The 24,380-nt window shown below is 35.7% G+C and overlaps 1 protein-coding gene across 3 annotated transcripts in view; it reads right to left on the reverse strand.

The window, feature by feature from the left end:
* Nucleotides 1-1,030: 1,030 nt before the first annotated feature.
* The window catches only part of LOC144979923 (uncharacterized), a 29,017-nt gene continuing 5,667 nt past the window's right edge, over nt 1,031-24,380 (reverse strand). For 2 of the 3 annotated variants that reach the window (XM_078927208.1, XM_078927210.1), the window contains exons 2-15: nt 22,343-22,400; nt 20,672-20,726; nt 18,039-18,122; nt 16,651-16,750; nt 14,470-14,594; nt 13,064-13,181; nt 9,843-9,909; nt 9,214-9,417; nt 7,609-7,738; nt 6,559-6,774; nt 5,765-5,896; nt 4,668-4,808; nt 3,054-3,209; nt 1,031-1,316 (exon numbers count right to left, since the gene is read on the reverse strand). In XM_078927208.1, the coding sequence (XP_078783334.1) occupies nt 1,180-1,316; nt 3,054-3,209; nt 4,668-4,808; nt 5,765-5,896; nt 6,559-6,774; nt 7,609-7,738; nt 9,214-9,417; nt 9,843-9,909; nt 13,064-13,181; nt 14,470-14,594; nt 16,651-16,750; nt 18,039-18,122; nt 20,672-20,726; nt 22,343-22,375 (1,698 nt within the window). In that variant the 5' untranslated portion in view covers nt 22,376-22,400 and the 3' untranslated portion in view covers nt 1,031-1,179. Of the gene's footprint in view, nt 1,317-3,053; nt 3,210-4,667; nt 4,809-5,764; nt 5,897-6,558; nt 6,775-7,608; nt 7,739-9,213; nt 9,418-9,842; nt 9,910-13,063; nt 13,182-14,469; nt 14,595-16,650; nt 16,751-18,038; nt 18,123-20,671; nt 20,727-22,342; nt 22,401-23,034; nt 23,152-24,380 lie in introns of those variants that run through there. The other variant, XM_078927211.1, reaches the window with a different exon arrangement.

A 24,380-nucleotide genomic window follows, 5' to 3' on the forward strand; every position in this document is an offset into this window, starting at 1 on the left:
GCAACATTTAACATGTAGGACAGGACATGGCGCATGTTAGGCTATATTACATTCTTTTATTTTTCCGACAAAGACAAAGCTGTTAATAATCAAGTACTCATTTTACAAATGATGACGGTGAGAGAATGAGGACTCAACTATGCTCTGCTCAGAGTGGGAGTCGAACCCAGAAACTTCCGATCCGAAGCTGAGTATTATACCTCAAGACCCGATGCCTAAAGGCGATTTGAAATTGAAAATGGCCATTAAATAGCATAATTTTGATGTATCTTTTTATATTCAAGAAACCAAATTAGATAAATCTCCTCAAGAAAAAATAATTTTATTTAAATTTCATAATTTTGGCTGTAAATTCAATTTCCAGTTTCTAGTTCAACCCAACACAATATCGTTTTAAAGCGATGGGTTACAAATAGCAATCGATTAACTCAATCCTCACCGGCCATTTTCAGAATTTTCACCAAATGTTTACACACACCTCACACAAAAAAACAGTTTTTCCTTAATCAAAAAGAACAATAACAAGTACCTTCTAAACATAATATTGTATTGAGAAATGAACTCTACTACACAATGTCTGATTTTTATAACTACAATAAGAAAAAATTCTTAATGGTTTAATCTCAATTTAACAAATATGAAAAGCTTTGGGGTTTTGTGTTGTTGTTGTTGTTGTTGTTGTTGTTGTTGTAGTTGTTGTTGTTGATTGTTTGTTTGTTTGTTTTTGCTATGTTACCGTGGATCGAGCAGAAATGATTTTATTTGACAGTTATTGTTTAACTTTCCTGAGAGCAAAAGTCAAACTAAACACCGCTTAAGAGGGAGGAGGATTGATGTGTGTGTGTGTGTGTGTGTGTTTGTGTGTGTGTGGGGGGGGGGGGGAAGAGTGAATAAAAAGATATCAACTTAACCAGGGATCGATCTCGCCCCTTTGTATGTGAACGGTTTCTCCACCATGACAACGGGAGCCCCTATCCAGAGTAAAAAAGATAAAGAGAGAAATAAATCATAAGTTTCATATACATGTGCATGTGGCTATAAATTCAGTTGTTTTGTTGTTTTTTTGTTTGTTTGTTTTTTGTTTTTGTTTTTTTTTTTTTTTTTTTTGTTGTTTTTTTTGCAGCTAGTGCATCCCAATATAATACCGTTTTGAGATGCTGTGTGACGTATTGTTATAAGTTAAGAGCAGAAGCCACATGTTCTTTTACAATAGTATCTCATGGACGCTTGGTTGCTATAACATTGGCCCGTCTGTCTCCAATAAGCACAAGGGTAGTTCCTGATATCGTAGCAGTTAGCGTTAGTTTGAGTGTTGACTGTGGAGAGAACGGATGGAGTTGGAATTGGTTAGAAGTGAGGAATAACAGTTAGTTTCATTTTGGGTGTTGACTATGGAGGGAGCGGATGGAGTTGGAATTGGTTAGAAGTGAGGAATAACAGTGTTAGTTTGGGTGTTGTATGTTGAGGGAATGGATGGAGTTGGAATTGGTTAGAAGTGAGGAATAACATTTAGTTTTAGTTTGGGTGTTGACTATGGAGGGAGCGGATGGAGTTGGAATTGGTTAGATGTGAGAAATAACATTTAGTTTTAGTTTGGGTGTTGACTATGGAGGGAGCGGATGGAGTTGGAATTGGTTAGATGTGAGGAATAACATTTAGTTTTAGTTTGGGTGTTGACTATGGAGGGAGCGGATGGAATTGGTATTGGTTAGAAGTGAGGAATAACAGATAGTTTTAGTTTGGGTGTTGTATGTTGAGGGAATAGATGGAGTTGGAATTGGTTAGAAGTGATGAATAACAGTTGGTTTTAGTTTGGATGTTGACTGTGGAGGGAAAGGACGGAGTTGGAATTGGTTAGAAGTGAGGAATAACTGTTGGTTTTAGTTTGGGTGTTGACTATGGAGGGAGCGGATGGAATTGTTATTGGTTAGAAGTGAGGAATAACTGTTAGTTTTAGTTTGGGTGTTGTATGTTGAGGGAATGGATGGAGTTGGAATTGGTCAGAAGGGAGGAATAACATTTAGTTTTAGTTTGATTGTTGAATTTGGAGGGAGCGGGTGGAATTGGTATTGGTTAGAAGTGAGGAATAACTGTTAGTTTTAGTTTGGGTGTTGTATGTTGAGGGAATAGATGGAGTTGGAATTGGTTAGAAGTGAGGAATAACAGTTAGTTTTAGTTTGGGTGCTGACTGTGGAGGGAACGGACGGAGTTGGAATTGGTTAGAAGTGATGAATAACAGTTGGTTTTAGTTTGGATGTTGACTGTGGAGGGAAAGGACGGAGTTGGAATTGGTTAGAAGTGAGGAATAACTGTTAGTTTTAGTTTGGGTGTTGACTATGGAGGGAGCGGATGGAATTGGTATTGGTTAGAAGTGAGGAATAACTGTTAGTTTTAGTTTGGGTGTTGTATATTGAGGGAATGGATGGAGTTGGAATTGGTCAGAAGGGAGGAATAACATTTAGTTTTAGTTTGGTTGTTGAATTTGGAGGGAGCGGGTGGAATTGGTATTGGTTAGAAGTGAGGAATAACTGTTAGTTTTAGTTTGGGTGTTGTATGTTGAGGGAATGGATGGATTTGGAATAGGTTAGAATTGAAGAATAACAGTTAGTTTTAGTTTGGGTGTTGACTGTGGAGGAAACAGACGGAGTTGGAATTGGTTAGAAGTGGTAGGAAGGAAGAATTATGGCGATAATGATTTAATGCGTGGTTGATTGATTTATTAATTGATTTGTGAATTGGTTGATCTGTTGATATTGATAATGATGATGATGATGGTGAGGAAGCTGCTGATGATGATGATGATGATGACGATGATGATGATGATGATGATGATGATGATGATGATGATGATGATGATGATGATGATGATGATGATGATGATGATTATGATGATGATGATGATAATGGTGACGATGATTTTAGTGATGATGATGATGATGATGATGATGATGATGATGATGATGATGATGATGATGATGATGATGATGATGATGATGATGGTGATGATAATGACGATGACTATGACGACGACGACGTCGAAGATGATGAATTACCAACAGGTGCTGCAGGGTTAGAAGCAGTACATTGTCTACAAGATAGCTTGCAAACACCAAGCATGTAACGGGGATTCCTACTACATTCTCCTGACCTGGCCCAAGAGGGGCACATGTAATTGGAATCCCTGCAGTTTGCATTCGCCTGTGCATTTCCTGTGACATTGAAATATTATATTATGAGTTAGAAGTTATCTATTTATTTGAATTTGCCAAATTATATACCAAAAAAAAACAATAAATAAATAATTAAATAAATAGACAAAACTAATCCGATAATTAGCTATTTAATTCTCGTATCATTGAAAGACAAGCATTCAAAATTGTATTCATCGATTAAACGTTACCAGATTCTATGCCAATAAATAAATAAATAAATAAATAAATAAGCATTAAATGGGGTCATCCTTATGAGCCATAACACCCATTTAGCTGGAGTTTGTCCCGGTTTCTGTTCCGTGAAAGAGACAATAGTAATTGATTGCTATCCTTTGGACAAGACGCTAGTCTATCAAAAAGTATTTTCCGCTAAATCTCTCGGACCCAGCTACCCGATCATTGCTGGGTGGACGAGGGGGGCGGGGGTTGTCAGAAAATGTCTCGCCTGCACCTGGGATCGATCTCGGTTAATTGACCTGTGAACCGAGTGCTCTACCAACTAAGCTATTGAGGCCCCCAATTTTGGACGAATACGAGTAAGATTTAGCTTTGTGCCAATTATAACCTTAGATTAAAGTCGTTTTTTAACCAGAAAAATAGAGTACAACAAATCTGAGATGACTCAAAATGTTCCAAATTCAAACAGGCAAAGTTTTCATTTTATCAAAGGTACCCCATTTATTTATTTATTTATCTATTGATTTATTAAGGTTAGGGTTGAATATATATGTTTTAAACTCTGGTTCTGCCACCCCAACACCGAACTGAGATTTTAGGTTGCAATCATGGCAGACAAGTCGTGACGTCATACCTTTTACTTTCTTGACCCAAATTCCATTGGAAGTGTTTATGTAACGAGTCCTTCGGAGGACCAATACTGAATTGGTTACACATTTATTGAATCAGAAAGTGGCATATATATTTTAGTAGCAGGATTTATAGACATATTCTTGGGATTATGGGACGTAAAAGAGCGAGGATGGATTAACTTTATTAACAACCAACATATATTTAGAGTAGAAAAAAAAGACGCCATCACTCTGAAACCAGAAATTATATTACACAAGGTATGTATCCAGTCCTCCAGTAGGGTGGTTTTACACTTCCAATGAGATTGACATCACATTTTTATTCTCTATTAGTCACCCACTTAAAATTTACCATCAGCATTCTAAAACATCACTGAGAAAAAATTCATTTGCCCTAAGACTCGCCAACATATGGAACAGTTTGCCAACATCTGTTGTAACTTCGAATTCCGTAAAATACGTTTAAAATCCGTCACGATAAGTTCTGGTCAAATCAAGAAATGTTATATAATTTCAAAGCCAATATTAAATTAACTGAAAGTGAGGCAGAAATGAAGCCAAAGATGATTGACTCCAGTGAAGAGGAGCCTTAAAGGGACCTATATCGGAAACCTACTATAAGTAAGTAACTATAATAAATACTCACCAGTACCAGCGTCTCTAGTACCGCTAGTACACACACCACAGGACTTCTTACACCGTGGTTTAACAATGTGTGGATACCTATAAACGCAATAGCCCATTTGTTTCCACTGTGCACATGCACTGTGACTGTCTGTGCATTGCGCTGTAGAAAAATCAAATAAAAAAAAATAAAAAAAGGTAATTGAAGTATGCTCATACTTATACTTATAGATACCTTACAAAAAAATTAGCTAATGTGTAATGCAAGGATTGACTGTAGATGATACTGATTTTAATCAGTAAACTGGAAATCACTCACTTACTCACTCATTTCCATGACCGGATGGTCATCGAGGGGGCTTCCGGGATGCAGCGTGGCCCGACACTAGAACCTAAGCCATCGTTAACGCTAGAGCCCTCTCTAAGACTAATAGTTTGACGTTAATTTTTTTAGGGTTTGTGCAGTGTCTAGTAAGTTGTCGTTAGTAGAGTTCAAGGAAACAAGCTATTTCATTGGTTGAACTGTTGAATTCAACTTATGATTTGCTTTCTTTAGTGGTCAAAGACTTGTCTTTTGACGTCATTTTTTTATAATGGTCACCTCGAAAGTTGGCAATGAGCAAACCAAGTCATGCATTTCAAGAAAATCTGTCACTGAACCTTATAGAAAATGAAAGTTGGTGACAGAATACATGATTTTATGGATTTTAAAGTGTTATTTAATCCTTGCCGTGATAAATTCTTCATTTTTAAAGTAAACTTACGTCGGACTGTTGAACCACCACCACCACCACATTTGTTGCAAGACCTTTTACATTACAGCAATATGTATCCTGGGTTATTGCGACACTCTCCTCTAAATTCCCACCACGAGCAGCTCTTGTGCTGATTTATGTATTTATTGATCTTTTTATATATTTATTTATTCTTATTTATTTATTTATTTATGTATTTTTAAAATTGATTTAGTTATTGTAGTTTTTTTTTAGGTCAATATCCCTATGCCTATGTTTATTGTTGTATGTATAATAAATATGAAGATAAAACTAATTTGGCAAAGTGTCGACAAACATTGGATTTCTCTCATTCCTGATATTTAAAAAAAAAAAAAAATCTTACGTCGGACTATTCTACCACCGCCACCACATTTATTGCAAGACCTTTTACAATACAGATTCATGTATCGTGGGTTATTGCGACACTCTCCTCTACTTGCCCACCACGAGCAGGCCCTGTGCTGATCTTGGCATTCTGGGGAAAAATGGAATCGGGGGGGGGGGGGGGTACCAAAAACAAGCTTAAATGACAATATTATTTAGTTGGAATTTTTTTAAAATAATACACTTTCCCTTGGTGTTAATTTTACATTTATAAATCAAAAGTGTGTGCGGGGGCGGGGGGGGGGGGTGTTACCAAAAACAAGATTAAATGACAATATTATTTAGTTGGAATTTAAAAATAATACAATTTCCCTAGGTGTTAAACTTACATTTTAGAAAAATAGACAAATTTTGGTGAAAGTAAAAGCATTCAAGCACAATGTTGATATTTAATTCTCTCCTTACCAACCAATGTTTGGATTTTCCCCAAAACGTCATTTAAAAATTGTCATAACAAAAAATAAATATAAGTATTGAGTTATAAATTCAATTTACTAGACTAAGGCAGATACTGTGGAGTTGCGGGTTTCCCATTTATCAACAAACCAGGGACTTAGCGAAGTCCCAGATTGGAGAGCTTTTCCCAAAATGAGGGTCATTTAAATCGATCGATATTTGAAGGACGAGTTTTCTGGCCAAATGTTTAAATATGGGTTTTTCCAGAGTACGGCAGAGATAGGAATACTATAAAGTTCCAACATGGTACACAAGCAGAGCATCACGTCTATCAACTCGATCAAGTATTGTACGTACGATTAGGCCGGGGTGTTGGTCTCGGGGTTGGTCTCGGAGTAACTGGTCTACGAGTAGGTCTCGGGGTTGGTCGTGGACGAGAGGTTGGCCGAGTACCTCCCTCGCAAGCTTTAGTAGGATTTGAAATACTTCCACCGTCGCACACACACTGACAGTTCTTGTCCACAAACCCATTATTTGGACAATCCCCATCATTTTTGGTACAACCACGTTTATCTGTGAATAGTTAGATGATTGAAAAAAGAAAGAAAAAGTTTTGCAAGATGGTTTTGTATCAACAGTTTTAAATATATGACTTTTTTCAGATTTATCACACCAGTGATTTTTTTTTTTCCTTTTATGTTCCTCGTTGCTTTGCGCAGCACTGTTAAGTAGAACTTTTTTTCGAGAGTTTGGACTAGTACCACCCTCGCAAGCTTTAGTGGGATTTGAAATACTTCCACCGTCACACACACACACACACACACACACACACACATACACACACATTGACAGTCCTTGTCCACAAACCCATTATTTGGACAATTCCCATAATTTTGTTACAACCCCGTTTATCTGTAAATGGTTGGATGATTTAAAAACAAAGAAAGAATAAAAGATGCAAGGTATCTAGTTTTGTATCAATGTGCGGCTATGTGGTCAAGTGGTATGACACTCGCTTTCGGATCGGATGGTCCTGGGTTCGAGCCTCGCTCGGCATATAGTTGCATCCTTGGAGAAGGCTCTTTACTCACATTATTTGGTGTAAAATGAGTACATGGCCGTTAACAACGTTGCCTCTGTTCGAGAATAGAGTGCACGTTTAGTGGATATGTCGCTACATAAAAGCTCATTTAAAAAAGAATTAAGTCCTAAGGGAAAATTAGTATTTATGTCTATTCCAAGGAAAGACTGATTTATGGCCAGTGCAGCGCCACAACGTATTGTCTTCAGCTTTGAAAATTGAAATACACATTCACTGTTTTATTTAGCTTAGGACCCCTTGTGAAGTGCACATTAAGTGGGTATTGAGTTATATAAAATCTCGGGTGACGACGAGTCATGACTTACGTCGTTTACAGTTGTACATAACATTCATAGTCTTGATGTCGCTGTAAGTCAACCCTTTCCTGTTGCCAATCTTGTCTTGATATTGGCTCTGTAATGTTTCGATCGTTCTTTGTCCATTGGTTGTGAAAGCCTTGGAATGTAAACACATTATAGGACTAAAATAAAACCAGTCAATTTAAAACATTATCTGTCAGGTTAAAACAGTCCTGCCCACAAACTCATAGAATGCAAAATTTTGGCTGCAATAGGATTCACTAGTCTGATGTCACGTCCGACCAGAAACGAGCAGCTTGGTTGTAAACAAAGAAAATCGGTACTTTTTATTCTTCTTGCTGGCTATAACTTTTTCACATGTCATGTGATCAGAATGTATAAAAGTCAAAACATGATCATATTTATAATGTTTTTTCTCATCTGGATACACTTTTATGTTTATCGGAGAAGTATTTCATAACGGCGTCCGTCATTGTTCCGATAGATAACAAGGAGGGGAAGGAGATGTGTGAGAAGACTGAGGAAGAACGAATGAGGACCTGTAATTAATTGACATATTAAATATCCTTCTGTTCTTGATTGAACATTAATCCAATTGAATCAAATGGAAAGAAAATTACGACTGGATTGACTGTTGTACACAATACTGCCCTACCCAACAAAAGGGACTGTACGGTATATATGGCTGACCCAGATCCAGCCAGTTTTACCGCAATCAACACATTTAGGTTTTTTTTCATTCATAACTCTTAAATTATATTACATAGTGGAAGTCTTCTAACATTAAATATTAGCTTATGATATTTTTTTTTTCGTTTGTCGGCGATTTCGTTGATGTAATATTATATTATGTTGCGTAATGTTTTGAGATACTGTTCTTTCTTGGTTAAACCCTCTCCTTGCCACCTGCAGCAAAATCGTCACGTTTGTTACGACATAATATAATTTTTTTTAAAATCAGATTTATTTTCTATATATCACAAACTTTGAAGAATAATCTTTGTTTAATTAATAAGAACATAATGTTGTTTTGTAGAGAGCTTTTTTGAGTTTAAACAATCAATTTTTCTGCTGGATAAGCCTGCCATTTTGGGAAAATACTGAAAATGATCGGTAAGGAGAGATTTAAAAGCAAGAAATAACTCTATCTGTAACCAACAAAAGGACAATATCGTATATTATGTGTCAGCAGTGCATGACATAATCAGTCGGAAGGTGAACATTTTGGATTTGCAATTTTTATTTTCATTTTCTGAAAGCATATGCTCCCCAGAGCATTTTAATCTTCATTTGAAGTAAATCGGCTGATTTTACATGAAGTTATGGTCAGATGTATGGGAAAGGTATTCAGCAAATTTTCTCAAATTTCCTACTTTTCCAACTTGACTAGCTTTTAAAAAAATATTTAAAAGTAAAATTAAGCTTTGATATTTCCCTAAGATGTACAAAAAGGGTTGATTTAATCATTTATGACAAGAACTCATTTTTGATCAAAATTGGCCTTCTAACTAAACTTGGCAATTTGGCAATATCTCCGTTCAAACCTTTTTACCATCTGACTGAATATGTCATTCACTGTAACGTATGCGGTCTCACACAATGCTGACATACCGTGGATCCATAGTGCATGATACTGGAGTAGTCGTACGGGATGCCCAACTGCATTACCGTCTTCCAACTTTGCTTCTTAAAGTTAAAATATATACTTGGAGGAATATTTCTTCTGATGATGCGGATATAATTGTCTCTGTCAGGACGGGTTTGTTCGTGATGAAGGCCGAGAGCGTGTCCAAGCTCGTGAATCACAATGCCTTTCTGTTGATTAAAGCTGATTTTTTTCTTTTAATTTTTCAAAAGGTGTCAACTTTGTATATTTGAGATTTGTGTTTGTAGGTGTGTGTGTGTGTATGGGGGGGGGGGTGGGAGGGGGGGGTGGGGGGGGGTTGTTGCTGAAGCCTGGGATCGTTTTTTAAAAAAGGTAAAAAATTTATATATACATATATATATATATATATATATATATATATATATATATATATATATATATATATATATATATATATATATAAATTAATTTTTGAAAAGCTCAAACTCAGGCTCAAAAAAATTTCCGTGTTTGGTATATGTTCTTTTTTTGCTTTTTAAAGCTGTTATATTCAATTTTCGTGTATTACTTATTCTGTAATTGACTATAATTTCCATTTGCATGGAGCATATCTATAATATAAAATAATACTTACATATCTACATCCATCTGCCAATCCTAATTCCTGAGTACCTCCCACCATCCCCAAACGAGAATAGCATCTGAGGAATATTTAAGGGGGGGGGGAGGGAACTTAATTTTTTTCGATTTTTTTTTTTTTGTTAAGGATTTTGCTCGCTTGCAACATATTTAGGTCGTATCAGTGCAAGTGAAAAGCAAGTAAATTAGATAGTAAAAAATGATAGATTTACAATTAAGAGCACACGAGAAAAAAAATAAGACAAAGGGGAATGGTTTAAATAGGAAACAGATGTACAGTAAAATTACTTTAAACCGAAAGAAGCTAAACCGAAAAATACCTTAAACCGCAAAGAATTTAATAAATTGTACGAGTTTCTTCATTATCTTTGTATTAATTCTTACGATGAACCGAAATACTTCTAAGCAGGACTTTCTTTAAACCGAAACAACCTGAGAGCACCTTCCCTTTTTCTCTCTCTATTTGTCTTCAAAAATTCGGGAAGGTGGCCACACGTAATAATGCCCGGCGATATTAAATAGAGCGTAAGTATAAGATGAGGGTGATGGGTGGGGTGGGGGGCAAACACTTCAATCACTGCACTTGGGCTTGGCCAACACCCAGGGCATTCACACCACAATCGCACAGAGAAAGGAAGACAGCGGTTGACTGGCAGGCAAAAAATGAGGAAAGAGGGGGAGTTGGGGTGTAGAATCACGCAAGCGAGATGTTCTCGCTCGTGTGTTGATGCTTTGGAACTGACTGGATTTTCAACGCGACGATAAGGAGGGGGGGGGGTGGTAGACAACTTACCATTGACATGCCATTTCATTTCCACTTTGTTTAAATGGGTGTGTGAGGGGGGGGGGGGGGGGGGTTCTATGTAATTAGGCCTTTGAACCTAATGGCTTTTCAACAAAAGAGAGATGTGTAGTAGACAGCTTAGCATTGACACGCCTTTTCATTTCCATTTCACTTCACCTCTGAGTAGCTGCACATCATTCATTATCAATTATCGCACAAGAACTTTCGATCTTATTTAAGCTTTGCATTTTACTAAAAGATGTCTAAAAGAAAGCACTGTGCTTACACGTTTGAGTTTAAAATCAAAATACTATGTGAAGTCTATGAAAAAAAAAAGTTGATCAAGACAGAGATATGTAAAATACACGACATCCCGAACTCAACTCTTTCAACAATTTTGAATTGAAAACGAAAACCCCCAAAAATATTTTTAAAACACACACAAAAAAAAACACAAAAAACAACAAAACAATTAATGGTTACGAAGACAGCATTTATTCAACAACTCCATTTAACGGGAAACCCATGATACGATTAAATGAACAAATTCCTTAAATAGGCCAGTTACTACCCTTGAAAAACATTGCAAAACGGGAACTTGCTTTAAACCAAAATGTCTTTAAACCGAAATGGTTTAGAAGGTCCCCAAAATTTCGGTTTAAAGTAATTCTACTGTAGTTACAAAAGCATACTATCGATGTAGTTTTAGATTACCTAAAAGTCCAGACATAAGCACAGGTCCCCACTTAGATGTATACACTCAAATGTTTACAAACAATTACAATTACAATTTAAAACCAAATTTAAAAAATAACAATACAAAATAGAGAGATTATTTTCAATGAAAAAATGTCATCTCCCAAAATTTGACTATACATTTGATTCTTTCCCTTCCAGATAAGGACTACAACAAGGGTAAGGTCAAAACCGAGTAATCTGATTCTAGGACAAAGACAAGTTTGGAAAACAGATATACAGTCTATACAGATACAGTCCATTTGCGTGTGAAGCGAGTGATCTACCAACTGAGCTATTGGGACCCCAATTCAGTCGCTGTAGTGGCACAAAATTGATTTTAACCCAGTTAACTGTCGTACTCTGAAAAGACACATATTCAAAAATTTGGCCAGAAAACTCGTCCTTCAAATACGATTGATTTTTGAAGAAAAGTTTTCTGGCCAACATTTTAAATACGTGTCTTTATGGAGTACGGCAGTTTTAAAGTAAAAAAAAATATTCACAATTCCTTAGCATTGCCGGCGAATATGTAAAGAGAAAAAGAAAAGAAATAAACGCATTAAAGGCGTGTTGCTGTGATTGCGGCTTTGTGGTCTAATACATTATGATATGACATTCGCCTTCGGGCCAGTAGGTTCGAGTCCCTCTCGGAGCGGCGCAAAATTGGGTTCATATAAAACGTTATTTATTCTCATTCTTTCACCGTACTCAGGTGCTATACTGGGTATCTTACCATTATAGCTTTGTCTCTATCTGAACATTTGTAATATCGCCTAACAGGCGTCATGTCTCGTTCTACATGTTAAGTGTTGATGTTGACTAGGGACCCATTGTAAAGCGTTTTGAGCATATTAGTAGTGGATATGCTCTATATAAAACTTCAAAAGCTCAAGGGAGGTAAGAAAGAAAAAAATGTCAACTCTACCCAAGATTGAGCCATGTCTCTTTGCATGTGAAGCAACAAAGGAATTCTGGACACCGCTTATTGTAAAAGGTGTGGGGCTCTGTGGTATCGTTGTATGATCTCGCCTTCGGATCGGACTGTCGTGAGTTCGAGTCCCACTCTGAACGACACATATTTGTTACAGTGAATGACATAATCAGTCGGATAGTGAAAAGGTTTGAACTGAGATAGTGCCAAGTTTAGTTAGAATGTCATATCAAAACTGGGTTCTTGTCATAAATTATTAAATCAACCCTTTTTGTACATCTTCGGGAAACATCAAAGCTACAGCTAGTCAAGTTAACAAAGGATGAAATTTGAGCAAAGTTGCTGGATACCATTCCCATACATCTGACCATAACTTCATGAAAAATCACCCGATTTACTTCAAATAAAGATTAAATGCTCTGGGGAGCATATTCTTTCAGAATATGCAAAAATGCAAAGATTTTCACCTTCCGACTGATTGTGTCATTCACTGACACATTTTAGTTCTTTGAAAAGGCTTTTTACTCACGTTCTTTGACCGTACTCTTGTGTAAAATGAGTACCTGGCCGTTAACAGTGTTGTATCTGTCAAAAACAAAAAGGGAAATCGCCTAATAGGCGTCATATCTCGTCCTACATGTTAAGTATCGCTGTTATCTTGGGGCCCCTTGTAAAGCGTTTTAAACACCGTTAGTGGATATTGCGCTGCGCTATATATAAACTCAAGTTTTTATATAAATCACAACTAATTAATTCTACTAACCCTCCTCCATTCTTGATAATAATTCTGTTTTGGGCCCGGTTGTTCTGTCTAAAGTCGATGCAGGTGTGCCTTTCCCAGTCTGCCATAGCTGCTTTGATTGTGTTGATGTCTTTGCCAGCTGGGGTAGGAAAATGGTGAGTATTATTAGCCAGTTAACTGAAGTACACTGGAAAAACATGTGTTTAGAATTTTGGCCAGAAACCTCGTCCTTCTAATATTGATCTATTTAACCCTCTCCTTACCACCTATTGGAAAATCGTCACATTTGTTACGATGCTACAGCCACTGTTCTCATCCGGATTTCATGTGTTGTTGCTATAGCTAGAAAAACGACATTCTGTAATAGAGTTCATATTGTCGAACAATATTATGTATATAATGTGCTTGTTGATTTTCTGTTTGAGTAAGAAATGTCTGTTTTTGTTTTGGGTGGTGTGGAGTTTTGGGGAAAATTCTGAAAATGGCTGGTAAGGAGAGGGTTAAATGACCGGCATCATGACATCGGTAAGTCACAGGTTTGAGAGTTTTAGCCAAGTTGAGGGTCATTTAAATCGATAGATATTTGAAGGACGAATTTTCTGGCCAAATTTTAAAATAATATATGTGTTTCCAGAGTACGGCAGTTTACTAGTAAATGAGAGTCTTCAACCAAATTTGGTTAAAATTTCGTGAGTTATAGTAAACCCTGTATTGGGGAGAGTTTTGATTAACCCTCTTCTTACTGCCTACATCAAAATCGATTGAAATTTGTTAAGATCAATATGCATTTTTTTCTTATTCAGATTTATTTTGTACTTCGTAAGGAACTTTGTTTAATTGATAAGTACATAGAGTTGCTTTATCGAGAGATTGTTTGAGTTTTAAAAAATCTCTGCCATTCCTGGGATAATTGTAAAAAAGTGCCGGTAAGGTTAACTGCTAACTGCCGTGCTCTGGAAAAATATGTATTTAAAGATTTGGCGAGAAAACTCTCCTTCAAATGTCGATCGATTTAAATAGCCCTCATCTTGTCAAAAACTCTCAAACTTTGGACCGCGAGAGGTCTTTTTCAGTCCCAAGTTGTTTTTTGTCTTTTTTTTGTTTTTGTTTTTTTTTCACATAATATTTGATGCAGATGGAAACTTGAGAACAGTGATGCCTGCCGAATATGTCAGGCAGCTCCAGAGACCAGCGATCACATCGCCATCCACTGTCCAGTTACTAAACTTGCAGGTGGATATGAAACAGTTCTTAGGGCGGAGGAGGACTTCCGAAGCTGGATTGACGAATTGAATTTGGAGGTGCAGCCATACGCTGCTACTACTACTAGTCCAAAGTTTGAGAGTTTTTGCCAAGATTATAGTCATTTGAATGACGGATTTTCAGAATATGACAGTTAATTGTTAAAAAGACATTTTTTTACTTACAGAAATCTGGATTAAATTGATAGTTCACAACGTTGTTCTCCCATCTTTGGGCACCCCATCTGCCAGCTTTAAGTCCAACAGTTCGCTTCTTTCTGGCAGCTTCCGCTGGCTCTTCTTCTGCGTTACTGTTACATAAACACAGAAAACAGTAGATAGTACAGTACATATTGAATTCTACTATGATAGTAAGACACCTACAAGGCGCGTCCATGAAAAAAGGAGCCCTCTGGATAGACTGAGCCTCCTTTGTTGCAGACCATTAGAGTCGCTTCACGAGACTATCAGGCTCCATGATGCGAAGGATGTGCCCAAGATATCTTCAGCGCTTCTTGCGTATTGCAGACCTCCTAGTACTACGAACAATTTGTAGAGTTACAAATTTTTGGCTCCGGCTGCGGAGCTTCAAATGTGTCTTTGACTCAATAAATCTTATTGAAAAGGAAAGTGCCATTCAAGAGAGCCGATATTTAGGACTTTGGAGTACTTTTTTATCATGTTCAGATCAAATTATAATGTATAATGCTATTTATATGGTGACTTTTCTTTTTTCCTTGGAAACTACGAATTTCTGACGTTTCAAGTAGGCAGCACTGTAATATACTAAAATCTAATGACTCGCAGGATAGGCTGCGAGTTATCTTGTGCAGTTTTAAAAAAAAAGTTTAAATGGCATGTTTGTTTATCAGATGCCGGTAACACAAGCGAGGGATTTTTTTCTGGATGTTTGTGGACATATGACGCAATTTCTTTATTTATGGTCTCATTAACACTTGCACATCAAATGAGTTTCATATTGCTACATGACGTTTGTATGTTTTTTGCTGCCTTCGTTTATAGTTATACTTAACCTTTTGTTTTTAATCTTTAGTCATCTTCATTCATTTTCATTTCACGTTCACCGTGATCCCTATTGCCCTTATGAATGCATATATTTTTAATGATAATGTGATAGTAACCTATTAATGGCTAAACACTTTACGAAACAATGTGTATGTTAAATGCCCATTAAAACTACGTACAAAATTATTAAACAGTCACAGTGAGAGTTTAATAAATTACATATTGATCAGATCCCCATTTTTGAAAGATATAAATGTTCCATTTTAAGTATATATATTCTTCTCTATCAATTTCACCGTAGGATTTTGTATCATCTCGCGTTTTTCCGATTTCGTCCTTTCTTCCTTGCGCATATAGTTTGACCGATTATAAGTTTTCCGTTTTATTGAAGCTAAAATTTCAAAAGACGCAGATTGTATATGAAAACAAAAGTAACACAGAGTAGAAATAACCAGTTTCCATATTTCGTCAACTGCGTAAACGGTGAACATTAACGACAAAAATACAACCAGATTTAGTCTCACCGCATAATAATTGCTCGTGTCAACTTTAACATAAAACAAAATAACTGCGCAAGTGTCTACTGACAAGAGAAGATTATTCTGCACAAATGTCACCCATTGCCTGGACAAATTACTGCGCAGATGAGAATCAATTTGGCCCAAATTCTGTCGTCATGTCATTCTGCGCAACTGGAATGCGCTCGTACCATCAGTATGAACAAAGGAGTTGAACACTTGAACAGAGAACAGTTGAACAGAGTATGCGACGGAAGCTTATATGTGGATAATGTGTGGTCTCGAGGCACGACAGTCGTTTTTGGATACACACAGGGCGTTGGTTCGAGACTCACTATGGCCGACCCAAAACTGAGTCCTTGAAAAAAAAAAGAAAAGAAAAATAGCTATCAACTTATATTCTCACACTGCAACAATTAATTGTGACCCACCGTCTCATCACGGTATATCAGAGTATCAAAATGAATTGGAGCTCTGACAGTTTAATATAGAGTTATACTTATAAGACAGAGGAACTTAGAATTAGTGGCAATGTAAGAAATTATGTTTATTCTCCACTATAAAGAGTAGTCTTTCAGAGCCGTAAAGCCAATGGAGCCGGAGTTTATCCTGGTTTCTATAGCGTGAAACGAACAATAGCAATTACTTGCTAACCTCAATCCTTTTGAGATAAGAAGCGAGTGCTCTACCAACTTAGTCATCGAGACCACCGAATTAATCAACTATCATTTCTTATTTTTCACACACTACTTTCTAAAAATAAAACAACAACAAAAAACAAACAAAAACAAACAAAAAACCTATGCAGGGCCTGTCTACTTACGCTTCTCGCATCGCCTCATACTCGTCAAAGGACATCACAATATCATATTCCAGCTTCAGAAACTTTGCGTTTTCGTCGTAGAAAAACTCAAACTCTTTGCCTGACGATGAAAGTAAAGAGTTTATATTTGTAACGTGTTATATAAATCATACATCCTTTCTTCTTGTTTTCATGATGTAAAAAGAAGAAACATATAAGACTTGAGCTTTTTTATAGTTAAAATATTCACTAAACGTGTTCGAAGCGCTTTACAAAGGGTCCCAGACCAACAGCAACATGCAACATGTAGAACGAGACATGACGCCTGTAAGGCGATAGTAATTTTTTGTTCCGATAGGGCCAGGTACTCACTTTACTCCTGAGTAGGAAACTAATGCCCTTAATAGCGGGTCGACAACTATCCTTTTTCGGACACATAGTAAGGAAAGATAAGAATGAATACCTGGCAAGTTGTGGAAAAATACCTGGTAAACGCGCCCGGGGGAGACAAAGAAAAACACTCATAGACCAACTAAAGGGCTTCACCAACCTAACAATCCAAGAGCTGTTTGAAAAAGCAAGAGACAGGGAGGAATGGAGAGAGGTAATTCATGCAGTATCCGAAGCCTGAACCAGGCATGGAACGTAGAAGAGAGAGACGATGATAGAATGCGAGTAAAGAACTTTTTCCAAGGACTCGACTATGCGCCGAGACAGGCTCGAACCCAGGACCTTCCGATCCGAAAGCGAGTGTCATACCACAAGATCGCATTGCCGCACGTAATGTGTATCTAAATCTTAAATCATTTCTTGTTTTCATTATACGTTTTTATATTATTGCGATTGCATAGAAAGCGCTTTACTAAATGTACATCATCATCATCATCATCATCATCATCATCATCATCATCATCATCATCATCATCATCATCATCATCATCATCATCCATCATCATCATCATCATCCATCATCATCATCATCATTATTATAATTATTATTATTATTATTATTATTATTATTATTATTATTATTATTATTATTATTATTATCATTATCGTTATTATTATTATTATTATTATTATTATTATTATTATTATTATTATTATTATTATTATTATTATTATTATTATTATTTTTTATTTTATTATGATTATTATTATCATTGCATTGTATTGAATTGACTGATACGTGATTTTAATATGTTAGATCCATGACGTAACTACAGTACTCAAGAAGGCCTTGGTTAGATCACATTAATTCAGAAATCTTCTAATTGCTAGAATAAAGATAAGTAAAACGTTCTATATGTACTTATTGACAGCCGATGATCCAAGTTGTATTAGTGACATTAGTATGATATGAACATTTTCAACAAACTTTGAGATGAACATAATATTATATTACTTACTAGAGTTTGCAGCATTGACAATAGCTTCATCTATGGATCCTCCCTCTGCCGGTTCATCGTTAATGGGCATGTCGGAGGAATACACTGTATAGGAAAGAAGAAAGTGAATCATAGATATTGATTGATGCTCATGGATTCGGAGTCTATAGATAGTATGCGCTTGGCTAAGAAGCTCATAACATTGCCATCCGGAAGTATAACGGACCAACATATAAAACTGTGTGTATCCATGAACGCTTATAGTCAGGTTAATACTTTTCAGTGAGCATGACTCATAAATGCGAGTGGCAAAAAACAATAACAAAGACCTGAGTGACGTCATCTGCATACTATCCATATAGTAAGTCCTTCCGAGTCATTTAGTCCATGGAGCCGGAGATTATCCCTGTTTCTATAGAGTGAAAAGGACAATAACAATTGCTTGCTACCGACCCTTTTAATGGGACGCTAGTCTATTGCAAACTATTTCCCGCCAAGTCTAACAGACCCCGCTACCCAATCACTGCTAAGTGGACAGGCGGGTCAGAAAAAAAAATAAATCCCGACTGCACCCGGTATCGATGTCGGGCCCATTGCATGTGAAGCGAGTGCTCTACCAACTGAGCTATCAGGACCCCCATGGTTACAGTGGAACCCGCATAAAGTCAACACTCTTAAAGTCAACTTCTGCTTAAAGTCAACACGTCTAGTTGGCCCCCAAATTTTCTGTTATTCATATAAGTGAGTTCCATTGATAATGGATTAAGTCAAACTTGCTGATAGATAGTGTGCGCTTGGTTAAGAATCTCACAACACCGACATCCGGAAGTATAACGGACCAACACACAAAAAATATGTGTAACCTTGTACGTTTATAGTCTGGTTAATACAGTTTAGTGATAAACGCAGATGGCAAAAAAAAAATAAAAAAAAAACAATAACAGGACCCGAGTCACGTCAACTTCATTCTATCAATAGTCAATAAATATGTCTGGTCCGGCGGTGTTGAGTTTATCAGGATTCTACTGTACTAGTTTCTGTTGTTTTTAATGGACAAATATATCAAATCACTTGGTTACTCTTGGATTTGATTCAATTCCCATCACTCCAAGCCCTTAACTCTCTCCTTACGATCCTTTTCAGTATTTTCCCAAAATGGCAGGTTTACCCAGCAGAAAAAAAAACTCAAACAATCTCTCTACAACAAACCTTTATGTTCTTATTATTTAAACAAAGATCATTGTGATGTGCAAAATAAATTTGAATAAGAAAAAATGAATATTGTGTCGAAACAAATGTGACGATTTTGCTGTAGGTGGTAAGGACAGGGTTACGATATTTGTTCAGTAGCGATAAACGTGCTCAAGGCGCTGTACAAGGTGTCCCTAACCAACAGCAACACATGTAGGATAAGGCATGACGCCTGTTAGGCGATATTGTATTTTCCCCCACAGACAACACCATTAACGGCAAGGTACTCATTTTATACTTGAGCATGGTCAGAGAATGTGAGTAAAGAGCCTTTTCCAAGGAGTGAACTATGCGCCGCTCAGAGCGGGTCTCGAATCCTGGACCTTCCGATCCGAAGTTGAGTTTCATACCACACGACAACATAACCCCACAGATGCTTAAAAGTTATTTTCGAGTAAAAATTATATGAAATTTTATAAGTTTTTTTCTTACTTTCCTAAAAGATCATATTTATGAGGTGAATGCGCTTCTCACAGATTCGGTCCTTTAGTTGTGTTCAACAGAGTGAACATTATTAAGAGGACAGTTACAGTACACATGGAAAGAATATTTTTAGGTTCGATGGTTTCTACCGGTGAACAAAGCACATAAAATCACACAATTCATAAAAACAACAAACCACAACACTGAGATACCAGTTCCGTGTGGAAAGGTCTTTGTATTTATAAATAGTATGCGCTTGGCTAAGAAGCTCACAACATTGCCATCCGGAAGTATAACGGACCAACACTCAAAACTATGTGTAACCATGAACATTTATTGTCTGGTTAATACAGTTTAGTGAGAACTACTCATAAACGCGGATGGCAAAAAACAATAACAAAGACCCGAGTGACGTCAAGTTCATTCTATCTATATCTATACTTTGTCCCCCATTCAAGGGATTGGATTTGAAATATAATCTTTTCACTCAATCGTTATCGATTAGATACTGAGCTCATAAAAGCTGTCAGCTGTAGAAAGTAATAAATTTAAAAAAATAGAACAGCTTGAAGAAAAGAATAAAATAATGCCAAGAACATTTAGGCTTCAAACCCCTTCTTCAGTCAACTAAAAAAAACCCCAATAAAACCCATAATACATTACTTATAACCCTGATAATTATTTGCCGTCTATAGGGACATTTCTGTTTTATAAAGTACTGACATATTATCTTATAAAGTAATGAAATATTTTCTTATAAACTACTGACATAATATTATCTTATCAAGTACTGACATATTTTCTTATAAAGTACTGACATCATTTTTTATAAACTACTGACATATTTTCTCATAAAGTACTGACATATTTTCTTATAAAGTACTGACATATTTTCTTATAAAGTACTGACATATTTTCTTATAAACTTCTAACATATTTTCTTATAAAGTACTGATATGTTTAAGGCCACCACTTCTTACCAACATTACACCAAGCAGTCTGGAACCCAAGACACAGCAGTGCTAGCAGATGGAACTGCAATAAAGAAAAAAAATCGTAGACACACAAAAAAGTTAATTCTGGCAGATGAATGCATATTAATGGATAAAAACAAATACAAGAAACCCAACGTGTAGATATATGCAGGTCTGACATCACGAAAGCAATTATATACTTGTGTTAACATTGTTGTAATGGAAAATATTTTGAGATTTCCATCAATATGTTCAATATGCCTTGTATCTCTCATTTCAGATCCGTGGCTGTTACTGCTGGAAAATCACTTGTAAATTAAATTAAAATGTTCTTGGCTAAAATTTGGAATTGATTTGCTTTGCTGACATGCTAACGGGTCATAGGAATTTAAAGGCCTTAGCCTATTTTGGCCCATTAAAATTCATATCATATCATACAACAACCAATGAGCTCATAATGAATTGGGTTATCAGAACTGAAAATATCTGCACGTCTAATTAGCATAATCAAACAAGAATATAGGATAATGTAATTGTTGCTTGTGAAAGCCCGAAGAAATAAATCACAAAAGTCAAATGGAATGGAAGCTTCGATTATATTAAGGAAGACAGATAATGTGGACGTTTCGGGTTTCCCCTTTGTCAACAGAACACGCGAGAGTGGCGTTGTTGTGTGGTTATAATGTGGTCTTGTGGTATGTGACACCCGCTCTCATATATAGGAAGATCCTGGATTCGAGCCTCGCTCGGTTCATAGTTGAGTCCTGAGAAACGGCTCTTTACTCACATTCTCTCACGATATACATGTGTAAAATGAGTACCTGCCTTTTAACATCGTTGATTTTTTAATATCGCCTAACAGGCGTCATGCCTCGCTCTACAATATGTTACGTGATGCTTTTTGGTCATGGATCCTTAGTAAAGCGCTTTGAGCACGTTTAGGATATTGCGCTATATAAAAAAATAAAAGCCCAAGCTCAAGTTAAGGTGATTGATTCACCATTACAAGGCCGTTCTTTCATCTCAAATTCCTCTTCGATGGTGTTTCATTCATTCATCTTTGTTGTTGGTGTTGTTTTTGGTGTTGTTGTTGTTGTTGTTGTTGTTGCTGTTGTTGTTGTTGTTGTCTTGTTGTTGTTTGTGTTGTTGTAGTTGTTGTTGTTGTTGCTGTTGTTGTTGTTGTTGTTGTTGTTTTGTTGTTGTTTTGTTGTTGTTTGTGTTGTTGTTTGTGTTGTTGTTGTTGTTTGTTGTTGTTTTGTTGTTGTTTTGTTGTTGTTTGTGTTGTTGTTGTTTTGTTGTTTTTGTTGTTGTCTTGATTGACAAAACAAACGCCCACATTACCCGTCTTCGTTAATATAATTGAATATTCTATTCCATTTGATTATTGTTAGTTAGTCCAATCAAACAAGCAAAACAACACAAATGTGGCCGTATATCTAAAAGATTTATTATTGTCATATGCATTATAATGTGTGTTTTTTGGGGGGGTTAAAATGGACAGAAATAAAAGAAACTTTGTGTTTGCACGTTATGAGACTATGCTATTCATTTTGGCAATATAAATCATAAACGTAATTTTAGATTTCATGTTTTTGACGATTAATTAAATGTCCAGCATCAATACCACTCCGATATACATATCACATTTTTGAGACACAGGTTTGACATATTACTTACCATCCAAAGGTTGGAATGCGCCATATTGGACATATATTTTTGATGCTGTGATATGAATCTGTTAGAATAAAAAAAAAGTATAAAGTAAATGTGTAAACGTGACACTAAGTTGCTATAAGATGCGGATTGTAAAAAGTATTAAACAAAATTGAATATAACAACCTCGAAAAAGAACGAAATACTAAACTCGGAACGATTTGGGCACAAAACTCTTCTTCAGCCAAAACCAAAAAACAATTAAAGCACTAGAATAGTCTCACATTTCAAATGAAAGAAAAATACCGTGGAAAATGGAATAATAATATTCAAAATTGAAGTTACAGTCTAAATAATAATAATAATAATAAATAATAATAATAATAATAATAATAATAATAATAATAATAAATAATAATAATAATAAAATAATAATAATAATAACAATAATAATAATAATAATAATAATAATAATAATAATAATAATAATAATAATAATAATAATAATAATAATAATAATAATAATAAATAATAATAATAATAATAATAATAATAATAATAAATAATAATAATAATAATAATAATAATAATAATAATAATAATAATAATAATAATAATAATAATAATAATAATAATAATAATAATAATAATAATAATAATAATAATAATAATAATAATAATAAATAATAATAATAATAATAATACATGGCATTTACATCGCGCCTTTTCATCACTTTGAGAAGATCAATGAACGTCACAAATAAGTATTTAAAAATGAGCATATACAAAACGTATACCACAATGATATTAATAGCAGCAATGTATGTAATATCCAATCAATGTCATGAAAATGTAACGGTAAAAATGGAGTGCCTTAACAATGATTTAAAACTATCATAGATGTTGCCTCTCTTGTCCTTCTGGGCAGATCATTCCACAAAAGGGGCCCATAGTGGGTCAAGAAACGGCCGACACAATATTTGTAATTTTAATTATTTCTAAAAAAAAAAAGGAAGAAGAAGAAGAAGAAGAAGAAGAAGAAGAAGAAGAAGAAGAAGAAGAAGAAGAAGAAGAAGAAGAAGAAGAAGAAGAAGAAGAAGAAGAATTTATAATTTCCCACATTTGACTATTTTATTGCGGCCTATCGCTCTGTAACCTGAGTGAAATAATTTTTAGCAATTGTTTTTTGGAATGCATCACAGGCATGTATAAGGAGGATACGGATTTTCGAAAACAGGGCATGCGTAAGCTACTCAGAATATAATGGATGGATAGAATTAAGAATGAAGAAGTATGGAGAAGAACACAACAGAAACTAGTGGGAGAGGAAATAGGAAGAAGACGATGGAGGTGGATTGGACACACCCTTAACTTAGAAAGAATGACTCGACTATAACAAAGAAAGTATTGGACTGGAACCGTCAGGGCAGAAGATCAAAGGGAAGGCCACGTGGAACATAGAGAAGAATTAAAGAAGCTGATATACAGAGAAGTGATAAGACATGGAACGCGTTAGAAAAGTTGGGATAGAGAAGGATGGAAACAGTTTGTCTGTGGCCTATACCCCGACCCCGGTTGAAAATGGCAATGATGATGATGATGAATTGTTTGTTCCTCCTTTCTTAATACCTTGTCTATTTAGTTTCAATGGTAAACTCTAATGGGAGTTTGAATTAATTAAAGAAGACAGATACTACGAACGTTTCTGGTCTCACTTTTGTAAATAAAAATACTAACTAGAGTTTTTGTATAGCGCAATATCCACTAAAATGTGCTCAAAGCGCTTTGCAAAGGGTCCATGACCAACAACAACACGTAACAAGTAGAACGAGTCACGACGCCTGTTACTGTTAGGTGATATTATTTTTTTCTGACAGAGACAAAGCTGTTAACGGCCATATCCTCAATTTATACCTGAGTACGATGAGAGAATGTGAGTAAAGAGTCTATTCCAAGGACTCAGCTAACAAGCTGTTTAAATATCATTAATTGAACATTAGATAATCCCATGTATTAACACATATAATCACACATGTAAAGAAAATCGTGCTTCCCACTTTTT

Source organism: Berghia stephanieae, chromosome 9 (assembly GCF_034508935.2).
Source record: "Berghia stephanieae isolate SIO BIC M18660-M18661 chromosome 9, UCSD_Bste_1.3, whole genome shotgun sequence".
In the NCBI taxonomy this organism is placed as follows: domain Eukaryota; kingdom Metazoa; phylum Mollusca; class Gastropoda; order Nudibranchia; family Aeolidiidae; genus Berghia; species Berghia stephanieae.